This window comes from Notolepis coatsorum (assembly GCF_963971535.1).
Source record: "Notolepis coatsorum genome assembly, chromosome: 15".
NCBI lineage: Eukaryota > Metazoa > Chordata > Actinopteri > Aulopiformes > Paralepididae > Notolepis > Notolepis coatsorum.
In genome coordinates, this window is record NC_140179.1 from 10,964,350 (window position 1) to 10,979,991 (window position 15,642).

The 15,642-nt window shown below is 48.0% G+C and overlaps 1 protein-coding gene across 1 annotated transcript in view; it reads right to left on the reverse strand.

Annotated features, from left to right (window-relative positions):
• Window positions 1–715: 715 nt before the first annotated feature.
• LOC311241315 (synapse-associated protein 1-like) overlaps window positions 716–15,642 on the reverse strand; it is a 63,202-nt gene continuing 48,275 nt past the window's right edge. The window contains exons 8-9 of the mRNA XM_084330095.1: window positions 11,276–11,447; window positions 716–3,410 (exon numbers count right to left, since the gene is read on the reverse strand). Of these exons, the coding sequence (XP_084186221.1) occupies window positions 3,280–3,410; window positions 11,276–11,447 (303 nt within the window). The 3' untranslated portion in view covers window positions 716–3,279. The remainder of the gene's footprint in view (window positions 3,411–11,275; window positions 11,448–15,642) is intronic.

Consider the following 15,642-nt stretch of genomic DNA (forward strand, 5'->3'; position numbering starts at 1 on the left):
TTGACCATATTTAAAAGAAGCATGTTTATTATTGGAAAAAGAAGAGGTAAAAGTATACAGTATTTTCAGAGAGCAGGATTTGCATACAGCAGCTGAAAGCTCCCTCATCACACCGTGGAGAACGAGCAGAGACACACAGAGAGGGAGATCCTCATGAGAAGTAGTGTTTCCGCTGTGTACTCTAGGGCTGTTTCCCCGAAGCCTGTTTTTGGGCTTCAAACTTCGTCAGGGTTTTTCAAACAGACGTTCGAACCTTTGTTTTGAATAATCATTTAAAGGGGACATGCATTGCTATTCCTAGCACTATATGGGCAACTTCACAATTCCTGTGAGTCTATTGAAGACATCTGTAAGTTTTTTTTTCAAAAAAATGCATTGTTTTATATTTCTAATCAAGTACTCAAAACCATAATTTTTCATCCTCAGGATTTCAGGCTGTTATGGCCTGGCTCCGCCCATAAGCACTTTGAGTGACAGTCAGTCCACACAGTCTGCGACTGGTAGACAGAGAGAGATAGAGAGAGAGAGAGAGGGGGGGGGGTGGGAGAGAGAGAGAGAGAGTTAGAGAGAGAGAGAGCAAGAGAGAGAGAGAGAGAGAGAGAGAGAGAGAGAGAGAGAGAGAGAGAGAGAGAGAGAAAAAAAAGACAGGCCGTTATTGATAAGGCCCCCTCTCTCCCTCCCTCTCTTTCTTTTTTTCTTTCTTTCACTCTCTCTCTCCCGTTCAGGGGGGTGTGCCGCGCGGCAGCCCCCCCCCCCAAGTGCTCCCAAATGCTCTCTATCTCTCTCTCTCTCTCCATCCCTCCAGAATGCATGCAGAGGTGGGTTTCACTCTGCCGCAGTATGAGGAAGTGGTTTCCACTCGCTGTGTAGTCAGTCTAGGTAGATTGTGGGCGGGCATTAGCTACAACCACAGAGCCAATCACATCACTGTCCGCTACCCAGAGCCTGAGTGACATCACTCAGGCCTTCAAATCAGGATGGCCTAATTTACTGGAGCAGGAAATGGTCTGAGCTGAATCAGAGCAATCTGCCAATATTACTATAATCTATTACTATAATACAATGCTAGAGACTGAAAAATGACATTTATAATGCATGTCACCTTTAAAAAAAATCCCCAAAAATATATTTTACATTAAATTTGAAAAGACATTTTAAAAATATTCTTAAACTAAATCCTCAATTTGAATAAAGTGATTAATCTGATTAAATGAGTCTTAAAAAATATATATATTAAATCATTCTTTTTTTTGTATCCACTTTTTCTATTTTTCCTCCCATCCCAATTCAGCCGTGCCAATTCTCCCCTCCCCTGTCTTGATCGTTGTTCGACTATGCCCCCCACTGGCCGGTTGTCGGGAGGATAGAAGCCTTGCATCACATGTCCCCTCCGGTACACAAGGAGGCAGCCTGTCACATCTTTTCACCTGCCAGCGCGGACTCTCATTGGCGAGGTGTAACGGCTCACACTACCCCCGCCATTTCCTCTCTGCTGTGCAGGCGTCCCCCAACCGACCTGTAGGAGTTGCTGTCCACAACGTCCAGATTACCACACATCGACTTCCACCCGCTAACTCTGCCAATTGAGCCAGTATGACGGCTGGCCCAAGCCGGAGGCAATGCCGACAGCCGGATTCGAACCCGGTGTCTCTTGCGTTGGTGACGAGCGCAATGTCCGCTGCGCCACCCAGCCGCCCTATAAATCAACTTTCTTTAATGAATATAACTCATCAGTTTTTTTTTTTTTATCTTTTTCCCCCTCCTTTTTCCTCCGATTTTCTCCCATCCCAATGTTAGTCGTTATGCCAATTCCCAATCCCCTTCCTGGTCGCTGCGCACTTACCCCCCACAGTCGGTCTGGGAGAGTGGAGGCTATCACGTGCTTCCTCCGACACACGTCTAGCCAATCAACCGCTTCTTTTCACCTGGCAGCGCGGACTCTCACTGAGAGGGTGTAACGTGTGGAAGGATCACACTACCCCCCTTAGATCCTATCCGCGCTGAGCAGGCGCCCCGACCGAACTGTAGGAGTCGCTGTTTACAACGACCCGGACCCACCCCGCCAGCTTCTCCCACCCTCTAATACTGCCAATTGTATTAGTGTGAACGGCCAGCCAAGCTGGTGACAACGCCGGGAGCTGGATTCGAACAGGCGAATCCAGCGTCTCCGGCGTTGGTGACGAATGCAATCTCCGTTACGCCACCTGACCGCCCTATAACTCATCAGTTTTAATACTATAATATTAGTGTAGCCTAATCTTTATCTGCAACTGTGAAGAAAAACCCCATTGGCTTAAACAGAATGAATAGACACATACAAAAAATATATATAAAAAGAAAAGAAAAAAATGTATTAAAAATTAAAAATTAAAATGTTAATTTAGAATTTGAATGCCAACGTAACGAACAAAGGTCCGAAGGTCAGAACGTTTGGGCTCAGCACTAGTGTACTCGTGACAATTTCTCTCTCATTTCTCATCTCACTCATTTAATGTGATTCTGGATCTCAGGCCGGGTGAACCCACAACACAACACCTCAGAGTGGCCCTGCAGCGCCCTCTAGCAGCGCTCTACCTCACTACATGGAAGATGGAATGGTGAAGAAAGCTAAACAAACAGGGACAATAAAACGTTACTAATCCACCGCCCAAACGTGTGTCTCCGGCAGAGGCCGTGTCCCGATCTCTAGATATATACGCTCACATCCAGGCGTTCAGGGAGCGCTGGGATAAGTCATCAGATGAGAACCAATGTTTCCCACAGCTTTATCTACTGCAACATCAGACAGGGCCACCGCAAATAGAATTTTCAAATAAAACATTAACTTTACTCAGTTCTCTCCACTGTCCTGAGTCGCCGCCGCCACCAATAGCACAGGAGCCCACGGGAAACACTGCTGTTGTATATCGTACAATGTATAGGTCGCCAGTCATGTCATTGGACCAGATCAGTATGGGGGGCGGGACAATGTGTCTAGCTGTCATTTCATTGGGCCAGATCAGTATGGGGGCGGGACAATGTGTCTAGCTGTCATTTCATTGGGCCAGATCAGTATGGGGGGCGGGACAATGTGTCTAGCTGTCATTTCATTGGGCCAGATCAGTATGGGGGGCGGGACAATGTGTCTAGCTGTCATTTCATTGGGCCAGATCAGTATGGGGGGCGGGACAATGTGTCTAGCTGTCATTTCATTGGGCCAGATCAGTATGGGGGGCGGGACAATGTGTCTAGCTGTCATTTCATTGGGCCAGATCAGTATGGGGGGCGGGGACAGAGTGTCTAGCTGTCGTCGGCCTGAAGCATCTTTTCAATCTCCTGGTCCCATTGGTCATCTTTGTTGTCGGACTCCGTCACGACCTCGTACTCCTGAAGCTCCTGTTGTAGCTCCTTCTCCCAGTCAGCTGACTCATCTGAGAGGGGGGGGAGAGGGAGAGAGAAAAATATATGGAGAGGGAGAGACAGAGAGAGAGAGAGAGAGAGAGAGGGGGGAGAGGGAGAGAGAGAGCGAGAGAGAGAGAGAAAGAGGGAGAGAGAAAGAGAGAGAGAGCGAGGGAGAGAGAGAAAGAGGGAGAGAGAAAGATAGGGAGAGGGAGAGAGAGATAAAGGAGAGAGAAAGATAGGGAGGAGGAGAGAGAGGGATATGGAGAGGGAGATAGAGGGAGAGGGGGGGGAGAGAGAAAGATAGGGAGGGGGAGAGAGAGATTACATTTGAGTTAATCTAGGGATGTCAGTTTATCGCGTTAATTTAATTAATTAATTAATTACACAGAAAATGATCGCGTTATGAAAATTAACTCAAAATTAATAAACAAAATTATAATAATAATTTTAATATTTTTTATCTCATTAATTTAGAATACACATTTACAGACTTTTTTTTAATATGGTTAATTTGCATTTTCTTGGTATCTGATTCTAGGGACATCTATGGATCTCAGGGAATGTATTCCCAGTGTCAGAAATACTGTGTCTGTTACTAGGCTTGAGTAAATTGTAATGAACCAAATTAGAATATCAATTAAATCTTTTTTTTTAATCTTTGACTGTGAATAACACCATGCTAAAATTTACCAGACCTGAAAAATCTAAGCAAATTAATAAATGGAAGATGATTAGACAGAAGGTTTTGTAGATACAGTACAGAATTCTGCCATCCGGACACATGCCATTTGAATATGATTATAGAATATAGAATATCAGGCCTAAAATGGTTATGCGATTAAAATGTGATTATTTAGATTAATTCATTACAAATCCTGTAATTAATTAGATAAACAAATGTAATCGCCTGACAGCACTAATTTAATCTTATCACTGGTTCCATTAAACAGCAGAACTACCTTCAGGAGAGCAGGCTAGTCCCTCAGGCTCCTCCTCCTTGTTGTTAAACAGCAGAACTACCTTCAGGAGAGCAGGCTAGTCCCTCAGGCTCCTCCTCCTTGTTGTTAAACAGCAGAACTACCTTCAGGAGAGCAGGCTAGTCCCTCAGGCTCCTCCTTGTTGTTAAACAGCAGAACTACCTTCAGGAGAGCAGGCTAGTCCCTCAGGCTCCTCCTCCTTGTTGTTAAACAGCAGAACTACCTTCAGGAGAGCAGGCTAGTCCCTCAGGCTCCTCCTTGTTGTTAAACAGCAGAACTACCTTCAGGAGAGCAGGCTAGTCCCTCAGGCTCCTCCTCCTTGTTGTTAAACAGCAGAACTACCTTCAGGAGAGCAGGCTAGTCCCTCAGGCTCCTCCTTGTTGTTAAACAGCAGAACTACCTTCAGGAGAGCAGGCTAGTCCCTCAGGCTCCTCCTCCTTGTTGTTAAACAGCAGAACTACCTTCAGGAGAGCAGGCTAGTCCCTCAGGCTCCTCCTTGTTGTTGTTAAACAGCAGAACTACCTTCAGGAGAGCAGGCTAGTCCCTCAGGCTCCTCCTTGTTGTTAAACAGCAGAACTACCTTCAGGAGAGCAGGCTAGTCCCTCAGGCTCCTCCTTGTTGTTAAACAGCAGAACTACCTTCAGGAGAGCAGGCTAGTCCCTCAGGCTCCTCCTTGTTGTTAAACAGCAGAACTACCTTCAGGAGAGCAGGCTAGTCCCTCAGGCTCCTCCTCCTTGTTGTTAAACAGCAGAACTACCTTCAGGAGAGCAGGCTAGTCCCTCAGGCTCCTCCTTGTTGTTAAACAGCAGAACTACCTTCAGGAGAGCAGGCTAGTCCCTCAGGCTCCTTCTTGTTGTTAAACAGCAGAACTACCTTCAGGAGAGCAGGCTAGTCCCTCAGGCTCCTCCTTGTTGTTAAACAGCAGAACTACCTTCAGGAGAGCAGGCTAGTCCCTCAGGCTCCTCCTTGTTGTTAAACAGCAGAACTACCTTCAGGAGAGCAGGCTAGTCCCTCAGGCTCCTCCTCCTTGTTGTTAAACAGCAGAACTACCTTCAGGAGAGCAGGCTAGTCCCTCAGGCTCCTCCTTGTTGTTTAACAGCAGAACTACCTTCAGGAGAGCAGGCTAGTCCCTCAGGCTCCTCCTCCTTGTTGTTAAACAGCAGAACTACCTTCAGGAGAGCAGGCTAGTCCCTCAGGCTCCTCCTTGTTGTTAAACAGCAGAACTACCTTCAGGAGAGCAGGCTAGTCCCTCAGGCTCCTCCTCCTTGTTGTTAAACAGCAGAACTACCTTCAGGAGAGCAGGCTAGTCCCTCAGGCTCCTCCTCCTTGTTGTTAAACAGCAGAACTACCTTCAGGAGAGCAGGCTAGTCCCTCAGGCTCCTCCTCCTTGTTGTTAAACAGCAGAACTACCTTCAGGAGAGCAGGCTAGTCCCTCAGGCTCCTCCTCCTTGTTGTTAAACAGCAGAACTACCTTCAGGAGAGCAGGCTAGTCCCTCAGGCTCCTCCTCCTTGTTGTTAAACAGCAGAACTACCTTCAGGAGAGCAGGCTAGTCCCTCGGGCTCCTCCTTGTTGTTAAACAGCAGAACTACCTTCAGGAGAGCAGGCTAGTCCCTCAGGCTCCTCCTTGTTGTTAAACAGCAGAACTACCTTCAGGAGAGCAGGCTAGTCCCTCAGGCTCCTCCTCCTTGTTGTTAAACAGCAGAACTACCTTCAGGAGAGCAGGCTAGTCCCTCAGGCTCCTCCTTGTTGTTAAACAGCAGAACTACCTTCAGGAGAGCAGGCTAGTCCCTCAGGCTCCTCCTCCTTGTTGTTAAACAGCAGAACTACCTTCAGGAGAGCAGGCTAGTCCCTCAGGCTCCTCCTTGTTGTTGTTAAACAGCAGAACTACCTTCAGGAGAGCAGGCTAGTCCCTCAGGCTCCTCCTTGTTGTTAAACAGCAGAACTACCTTCAGGAGAGCAGGCTAGTCCCTCAGGCTCCTCCTTGTTGTTAAACAGCAGAACTACCTTCAGGAGAGCAGGCTAGTCCCTCAGGCTCCTCCTTGTTGTTAAACAGCAGAACTACCTTCAGGAGAGCAGGCTAGTCCCTCAGGCTCCTCCTTGTTGTTAAACAGCAGAACTACCTTCAGGAGAGCAGGCTAGTCCCTCAGGCTCCTCCTCCTTGTTGTTAAACAGCAGAACTACCTTCAGGAGAGCAGGCTAGTCCCTCAGGCTCCTCCTTGTTGTTAAACAGCAGAACTACCTTCAGGAGAGCAGGCTAGTCCCTCAGGCTCCTTCTTGTTGTTAAACAGCAGAACTACCTTCAGGAGAGCAGGCTAGTCCCTCAGGCTCCTCCTTGTTGTTAAACAGCAGAACTACCTTCAGGAGAGCAGGCTAGTCCCTCAGGCTCCTCCTTGTTGTTAAACAGCAGAACTACCTTCAGGAGAGCAGGCTAGTCCCTCAGGCTCCTCCTCCTTGTTGTTAAACAGCAGAACTACCTTCAGGAGAGCAGGCTAGTCCCTCAGGCTCCTCCTTGTTGTTTAACAGCAGAACTACCTTCAGGAGAGCAGGCTAGTCCCTCAGGCTCCTCCTCCTTGTTGTTAAACAGCAGAACTACCTTCAGGAGAGCAGGCTAGTCCCTCAGGCTCCTCCTTGTTGTTAAACAGCAGAACTACCTTCAGGAGAGCAGGCTAGTCCCCCAGGCTCCTCCTCCTTGTTGTTAAACAGCAGAACTACCTTCAGGAGAGCAGGCTAGTCCCTCAGGCTCCTCCTCCTTGTTGTTAAACAGCAGAACTACCTTCAGGAGAGCAGGCTAGTCCCTCAGGCTCCTCCTCCTTGTTGTTAAACAGCAGAACTACCTTCAGGAGAGCAGGCTAGTCCCTCAGGCTCCTCCTCCTTGTTGTTAAACAGCAGAACTACCTTCAGGAGAGCAGGCTAGTCCCTCAGGCTCCTCCTCCTTGTTGTTAAACAGCAGAACTACCTTCAGGAGAGCAGGCTAGTCCCTCGGGCTCCTCCTTGTTGTTAAACAGCAGAACTACCTTCAGGAGAGCAGGCTAGTCCCTCAGGCTCCTCCTCCTTGTTGTTAAACAGCAGAACTACCTTCAGGAGAGCAGGCTAGTCCCTCAGGCTCCTCCTCCTTGTTGTTAAACAGCAGAACTACCTTCAGGAGAGCAGGCTAGTCCCTCAGGCTCCTCCTCCTTGTTGTTAAACAGCAGAACTACCTTCAGGAGAGCAGGCTAGTCCCTCAGGCTCCTCCTTGTTGTTAAACAGCAGAACTACCTTCAGGAGAGCAGGCTAGTCCCTCAGGCTCCTCCTCCTTGTTGTTAAACAGCAGAACTACCTTCAGGAGAGCAGGCTAGTCCCTCAGGCTCCTCCTCCTTGTTGTTAAACAGCAGAACTACCTTCAGGAGAGCAGGCTAGTCCCTCAGGCTCCTCCTCCTTGTTGTTAAACAGCAGAACTACCTTCAGGAGAGCAGGCTAGTCCCTCAGGCTCCTCCTCCTTGTTGTTAAACAGCAGAACTACCTTCAGGAGAGCAGGCTAGTCCCTCAGGCTCCTCCTCCTTGTTGTTAAACAGCAGAACTACCTTCAGGAGAGCAGGCTAGTCCCTCAGGCTCCTCCTCCTTGTTGTTAAACAGCAGAACTACCTTCAGGAGAGCAGGCTAGTCCCTCAGGCTCCTCCTCCTTGTTGTTAAACAGCAGAACTACCTTCAGGAGAGCAGGCTAGTCCCTCAGGCTCCTCCTTGTTGTTAAACAGCAGAACTACCTTCAGGAGAGCAGGCTAGTCCCTCAGGCTCCTCCTCCTTGTTGTTAAACAGCAGAACTACCTTCAGGAGAGCAGGCTAGTCCCTCAGGCTCCTCCTCCTTGTTGTTAAACAGCAGAACTACCTTCAGGAGAGCAGGCTAGTCCCTCAGGCTCCTTCTTGTTGTTAAACAGCAGAACTACCTTCAGGAGAGCAGGCTAGTCCCTCAGGCTCCTCCTTGTTGTTAAACAGCAGAACTACCTTCAGGAGAGCAGGCTAGTCCCTCAGGCTCCTCCTTGTTGTTAAACAGCAGAACTACCTTCAGGAGAGCAGGCTAGTCCCTCAGGCTCCTCCTCCTTGTTGTTAAACAGCAGAACTACCTTCAGGAGAGCAGGCTAGTCCCTCAGGCTCCTCCTCCTTGTTGTTAAACAGCAGAACTACCTTCAGGAGAGCAGGCTAGTCCCTCAGGCTCCTCCTCCTTGTTGTTAAACAGCAGAACTACCTTCAGGAGAGCAGGCTAGTCCCTCAGGCTCCTCCTCCTTGTTGTTAAACAGCATAACTACCTTCAGGAGAGCAGGCTAGTCCCTCAGGCTCCTCCTCCTTGTTGTTAAACAGCAGAACTACCTTCAGGAGAGCAGGCTAGTCCCTCAGGCTCCTCCTCCTTGTTGTTAAACAGCAGAACTACCTTCAGGAGAGCAGGCTAGTCCCTCAGGCTCCTCCTCCTTGTTGTTAAACAGCAGAACTACCTTCAGGAGAGCAGGCTAGTCCCTCAGGCTCCTCCTCCTTGTTGTTAAACAGCAGAACTACCTTCAGGAGAGCAGGCTAGTCCCTCAGGCTCCTCCTTGTTGTTAAACAGCAGAACTACCTTCAGGAGAGCAGGCTAGTCCCTCAGGCTCCTCCTCCTTGTTGTTAAACAGCAGAACTACCTTCAGGAGAGCAGGCTAGTCCCTCAGGCTCCTCCTCCTTGTTGTTAAACAGCAGAACTACCTTCAGGAGAGCAGGCTAGTCCCTCAGGCTCCTTCTTGTTGTTAAACAGCAGAACTACCTTCAGGAGAGCAGGCTAGTCCCTCAGGCTCCTCCTTGTTGTTAAACAGCAGAACTACCTTCAGGAGAGCAGGCTAGTCCCTCAGGCTCCTCCTTGTTGTTAAACAGCAGAACTACCTTCAGGAGAGCAGGCTAGTCCCTCAGGCTCCTCCTCCTTGTTGTTAAACAGCAGAACTACCTTCAGGAGAGCAGGCTAGTCCCTCAGGCTCCTCCTCCTTGTTGTTAAACAGCAGAACTACCTTCAGGAGAGCAGGCTAGTCCCTCAGGCTCCTCCTCCTTGTTGTTAAACAGCAGAACTACCTTCAGGAGAGCAGGCTAGTCCCTCAGGCTCCTCCTCCTTGTTGTTAAACAGCAGAACTACCTTCAGGAGAGCAGGCTAGTCCCTCAGGCTCCTCCTCCTTGTTGTTAAACAGCAGAACTACCTTCAGGAGAGCAGGCTAGTCCCTCAGGCTCCTCCTTGTTGTTAAACAGCAGAACTACCTTCAGGAGAGCAGGCTAGTCCTTCAGGCTCCTCCTTGTTGTTAAACAGCAGAACTACCTTCAGGAGAGCAGGCTAGTCCCTCAGGCTCCTCCTCCTTGTTGTTAAACAGCAGAACTACCTTCAGGAGAGCAGGCTAGTCCCTCAGGCTCCTCCTCCTTGTTGTTAAACAGCAGAACTACCTTCAGGAGAGCAGGCTAGTCCCTCAGGCTCCTCCTCCTCGTTGTTAAACAGCAGAACTACCTTCAGGAGAGCAGGCTAGTCCCTCAGGCTCCTCCTTGTTGTTAAACAGCAGAACTACCTTCAGGAGAGCAGGCTAGTCCCTCAGGCTCCTCCTCCTTGTTGTTAAACAGCAGAACTACCTTCAGGAGAGCAGGCTAGTCCCTCAGGCTCCTCCTTGTTGTTAAACAGCAGAACTACCTTCAGGAGAGCAGGCTAGTCCCTCAGGCTCCTCCTTGTTGTTAAACAGCAGAACTACCTTCAGGAGAGCAGGCTAGTCCCTCAGGCTCCTCCTCCTTGTTGTTAAACAGCAGAACTACCTTCAGGAGAGCAGGCTAGTCCCTCAGGCTCCTCCTCCTTGTTGTTAAACAGCAGAACTACCTTCAGGAGAGCAGGCTAGTCCCTCAGGCTCCTCCTTGTTGTTAAACAGCAGAACTACCTTCAGGAGAGCAGGCTAGTCCCTCAGGCTCCTCCTCCTTGTTGTTAAACAGCAGAACTACCTTCAGGAGAGCAGGCTAGTCCCTCAGGCTCCTCCTTGTTGTTAAACAGCAGAACTACCTTCAGGAGAGCAGGCTAGTCCCTCAGGCTCCTCCTCCTTGTTGTTAAACAGCAGAACTACCTTCAGGAGAGCAGGCTAGTCCCTCAGGCTCCTCCTTGTTGTTAAACAGCAGAACTACCTTCAGGAGAGCAGGCTAGTCCCTCAGGCTCCTCCTCCTTGTTGTTAAACAGCAGAACTACCTTCAGGAGAGCAGGCTAGTCCCTCAGGCTCCTCCTCCTTGTTGTTAAACAGCAGAACTACCTTCAGGAGAGCAGGCTAGTCCCTCAGGCTCCTCCTCCTTGTTGTTAAACAGCAGAACTACCTTCAGGAGAGCAGGCTAGTCCCTCAGGCTCCTCCTCCTTGTTGTTAAACAGCAGAACTACCTTCAGGAGAGCAGGCTAGTCCCTCAGGCTCCTCCTCCTTGTTGTTAAACAGCAGAACTACCTTCAGGAGAGCAGGCTAGTCCCTCAGGCTCCTCCTTGTTGTTAAACAGCAGAACTACCTTCAGGAGAGCAGGCTAGTCCCTCAGGCTCCTCCTCCTTGTTGTTAAACAGCAGAACTACCTTCAGGAGAGCAGGCTAGTCCCTCAGGCTCCTCCTCCTTGTTGTTAAACAGCAGAACTACCTTCAGGAGAGCATGCTAGTCCCTCAGGCTCCTCCTCCTTGTTGTTAAACAGCAGAACTACCTTCAGGAGAGCAGGCTAGTCCCTCAGGCTCCTCCTCCTTGTTGTTAAACAGCAGAACTACCTTCAGGAGAGCAGGCTAGTCCCTCAGGCTCCTCCTTGTTGTTAAACAGCAGAACTACCTTCAGGAGAGCAGGCTAGTCCCTCAGGCTCCTCCTTGTTGTTAAACAGCAGAACTACCTTCAGGAGAGCAGGCTAGTCCCTCAGGCTCCTCCTTGTTGTTAAACAGCAGAACTACCTTCAGGAGAGCAGGCTAGTCCCTCAGGCTCCTTCTTGTCCAGCACCAGCTGCTCCATCTCCTTCCTCAGGTCCTCCTGGTCGATGGCCGTGGAGTCGAAAGCGTCACTCACGAACTCTGACACGCCGGGGCTGGTGGAGATCTCCTCCTCCTCCTCCTGAAGCTCCAGCGACTGGGACGGGAGAAAGGACAGCAGAGCGAGGGTTAAGTGGTCTGCACACGGCGGGCGACCGACGTCGCCTGGCGATGCGATCGTCTGTCGCTCAACGACAATCGCCTGGCCCCCCACACCAGAGGCGACCGTCGCTCTGTCTAGCTGGGGCTGTGGTTACTTGTTTCCCCCCGGAGGGAGATATCAGAGGACGGACCGGATGTTAGGTTAGCATATTAGCAGGTAGCTGTGTTGTGCTTTTACGAGGGAACTAAACCCATATTGAGCTGGAATTAAACCACCTATACGAATACAACCTCTCCTCATTCTTCCTGACATTACTGCATGACTGATCGCTACAATACGTTCATTACTACCGATTGGACAAGTATTGTTATGCAGCTGAGAGAGAATGTTTTTTCGCTGTTCTGTTCTCAACCATCATTTTCTTTGGACAATAAACCTTATAAACCACATCAGCTGCAGCCTGGACATTAAACTCTGTCAACATCCACAACTTATTTTGTTACCCGAGTACAAAAACATCTAAGTATGTGCATTGTGGCGCATTGTTCATTTATTAGTTAATGACAAGCGGCCACTATAGCTTCTCCAACTAATGTTATTTATTTAAATTGTTCCTGTTAGGTTATTGATCAATGAATATATTGATAAATTAATGGTGTACAAATGATACACCAGTAGAACTTCTACTGTAGAAGTCATGTTATTTCCTCATTGTCCTTGCTCTGTCGCCTGCCGTCGCCTCAAAAAATAGGATCGAGGCAATTTTTTGCCAGGCGACAGAAATTGCTGCGCGACCGTCGCTTCAAAATCTCCTGACGTGTGGGTTCTCTCATTCATAACAATGGAGGCGATACAATTCTGTCGGTCGGCTCGCAAAAAAAGGACAGGAGAGCCCACGGTTTATGAAAACCCATTGGAGCTTGAGTGGATATAAGGGGGAGGAGCTTGAGTGGATATAAAGGGGAGGAGCTTGAGTGTATAGAAGGGGGAGGAGCTTGAGTTGACAGAAGGGGGAGGATCTTGAGTGGATATAAAGGGGAGGAGCTTGAGTGGATAGAAAGGGGAGGAGCTTGCATGAATAGAAATGGGAGGAGCTTGAGTAGATAGAAAGGGGATGCGATTGAGTGGATAGAAAGGGGAGGGGCTTGAGTGGATATAAAGGGGATGAGCTGGAGTGGATAGAAAGGGGATTGCTGCAACTCCTCTGATCTGGAGTTCACACACCTAACACGGGCAAAGGGTTAAAGATGAACCACCTTATCGACCGCAGCCTGTTGTCTATATGCTGGGAGGCCCATGTGGATGAGTGTACGTGGGGCAAACCAAGTGCCCCCTCAAAGCCCGAATAGGTCAACATAAAACTGCTATCCGTAGAGGTCTAAGCACTCGTCTACCACCACGGAGACTCTGGGTTCGAATCCAGCTGTCAGCGGTACCTCCGGCTTGGTCAGTCGTCCCTACGAACACAATGTGTCAGTGTTCGCAGGTGGGAAGCCGATGGGGTATGAGTCCTGGTTGTTGCAACAGCGACTCCTACTGGTCGGTCGGGGCGCCTGTTCAGCAGGGAGGGGACAGTAGCACCTCCCCAGACAGACAGTAGCATGTAGTAGTCTACACCCTCCCCAGACTGACAGTAGGGCAGCATGTGGTAGTCCACACCCTCCCCAGACTGACAGTAGGGCAGCATGTGGTAGTCTACACCCTCCCCAGACTGACAGTGGGGCAGCATGTGGTAGTCTACACCCTCCCCAGACTGACAGTAGGGCACAGGGCAGCATGTGGTAGTCTACACCCTCCCCAGACTGACAGTAGGGCAGCATGTGGTAGTCTACACCCTCCCCAGACTGACAGTAGGGCAGCATGTGGTAGTCTACACCCTCCCCAGACTGACAGTAGGGCACAGGGCAGCATGTGGTAGTCTACACCCTCCCCAGACTGACAGTAGGGCAGCATGTGGTAGTCTACACCCTCCCCAGACTGACAGTAGGGCAGCATGTGATAGTCTACACCAGGGGTCGGCAACCTGCGGCTCCGAAACCGCATGCAGCTCTTTAGCCAATCAGCTGCGGCTCCCTGGTCAAAAAAACCTTTAACCTTTTTTTCTCTTATTTTGGAGATCGATGTCATACTGTGACACTGAAATGAAAAAAAATTTCATCAACTAAAATATTTAGTCAACAAAAATATTTCATCAACTAAAATATACAGTACGTCACACACCGCGCCTCTCCCTGCCGTCTGCAAGTGGCTAATCTTGAGTTTCCGACCCCCCAGTAAGCTAACGATGGATAAATCCAAAAAAAGGAAAGTCTGAGGAAAATAGAGGGTTTAATTCAGCGTGGACAGATTAATTTGCTTTCACGACTAACAATGCAGGTTTACCTGTATGCCTGATATGTGGTGCGAAATTTGCGAACAATGAAACATTTACTTTTTATTTTATAGATTTTCCACAAATAAGGGAAGGACTCAAATAGAGCTGCATACTTCAGGGTTTTATTTCAAAGTAGGTCTACAGATGCCAGTGTTTTTTCTCCTTTTCTGTGTTTTATTTCAAAGTAGGTCTACACATGGTAGTCTTTTTTCAAAGTGGACTACTTTTTATTTTATAAATGTTCCACAAATAAGGGAAGGACTCAAATATACCTGAATAGTTCAGGGTTTTATTTCAAAGTCGGTCTACAGACACCAGTGTTTTGTCTCCTCTTCTGTGTTTTATTTAAAAATAGGTCTACACAGCCAGTCTTTTTTCTCCTCTTCATAAGAGTTTGAGGGTTTCTTTTGTTATAACAGGTAAAAACAGCAATAAAAAGTCAAACATTTTCTTTTTGTTGCTTTATAATTCCATTAATGCAACAAACTGTGTGCTATAAGTATAAAGTATAATAAATCGCAAATTACTTTGGGTATGTAATTGTCAGGCATTTTATGCTAAATGTGGGGTATGCTTGGGGATATATAAAACGTTATACACTGTGTTATCTTCATTTTAAGGGTAAATAGGTTGTGCGGCTCCCTGAGCATTTTATTTTGTGGGATGGGGGAAAAGTGGCTCTTTTGATAGTAAAGGTTGCTGACCCCTGGTCTACACCCTCCCCAGACTGACAGTAGGGCAGCATGTGGTAGTCTACACCAGGGGTTCTCAACCTTTCTGCTGCCAAGGCACCCCTGTGTCCAATAAAATATTCCAGGGCACCCCTATATACGATAAAGACTTTTCCGGTCCTGTCTTTTTTGCTACAATGATGACAAAAGTGCTTGCTTTCAAAATAAGGTCTAAATGGCGTTTCAGGTCTAAATGGCTTAGTACTGTTGACATTACACTGCTTTTAGTAGTAAATCAAATAGCATATAATATATTTATTTTAAAATAATATTACAGAAAATTATCACTAGTGCCACTGCTATCTGTTGCAGCTGCACTGTTTTCCATTAAAATTGCATATTTGGATAAGTGTGACCATTTCTCAAAAACAGAAAATCATGTATTTCTTTTAAATACAGAAAAGGGATCACCAAGTTACCATTTCTCAAAAAATATAAATAAATACAGAAGACTAGACAATTCCGCACGGGGAAATTGTGAAAGTGTGGGTGATGCCTGTGCACCGCCGGCCAACGGGAGAGGGTCTGTATTCCTCCGGAGGACAGCTAGCTAGCCGTTGTGGACACTCACCTTTCCACAGCAAAACAGTCGGCAACGCATCTTGTATGAGAAATGCAGGTTTTCCATATTTCCTGTTTAAAGTCGATTTGTAGCCAGACGGTCCTGTTCCAAGATGCTACTAATGAGAAAGATCTGTTAAAGATCTGAGTGAATTGTTGAATACACAAATGTTCTAGAATGGTCTATTATGACATCATACTGTGACATCACAAATGTTCTAGAATGGTCTATTATGACATCATACTGTGACATCACAAATGTTCTAGAATGTTCTATTATGACATCATACTGTGACATCACAAATGTTCTAGAATGTTATGCCATTAATTCCTTATGGACCAAAATGTCCCGCTTAAAGTCGATTTGTAGCCAAACGGTGCAGTGAAACTTTCCAAAAAGTAATAGCAACTCAAGTTGGACCAAGCCGGTCGTTTTTATACCTTAGTTACACGTGTATGTGGTGCGAAAGCTCTGGGAGGAGTTAGCGGACAAAAGTCGGCGGAATAAATAATAAATAAATAG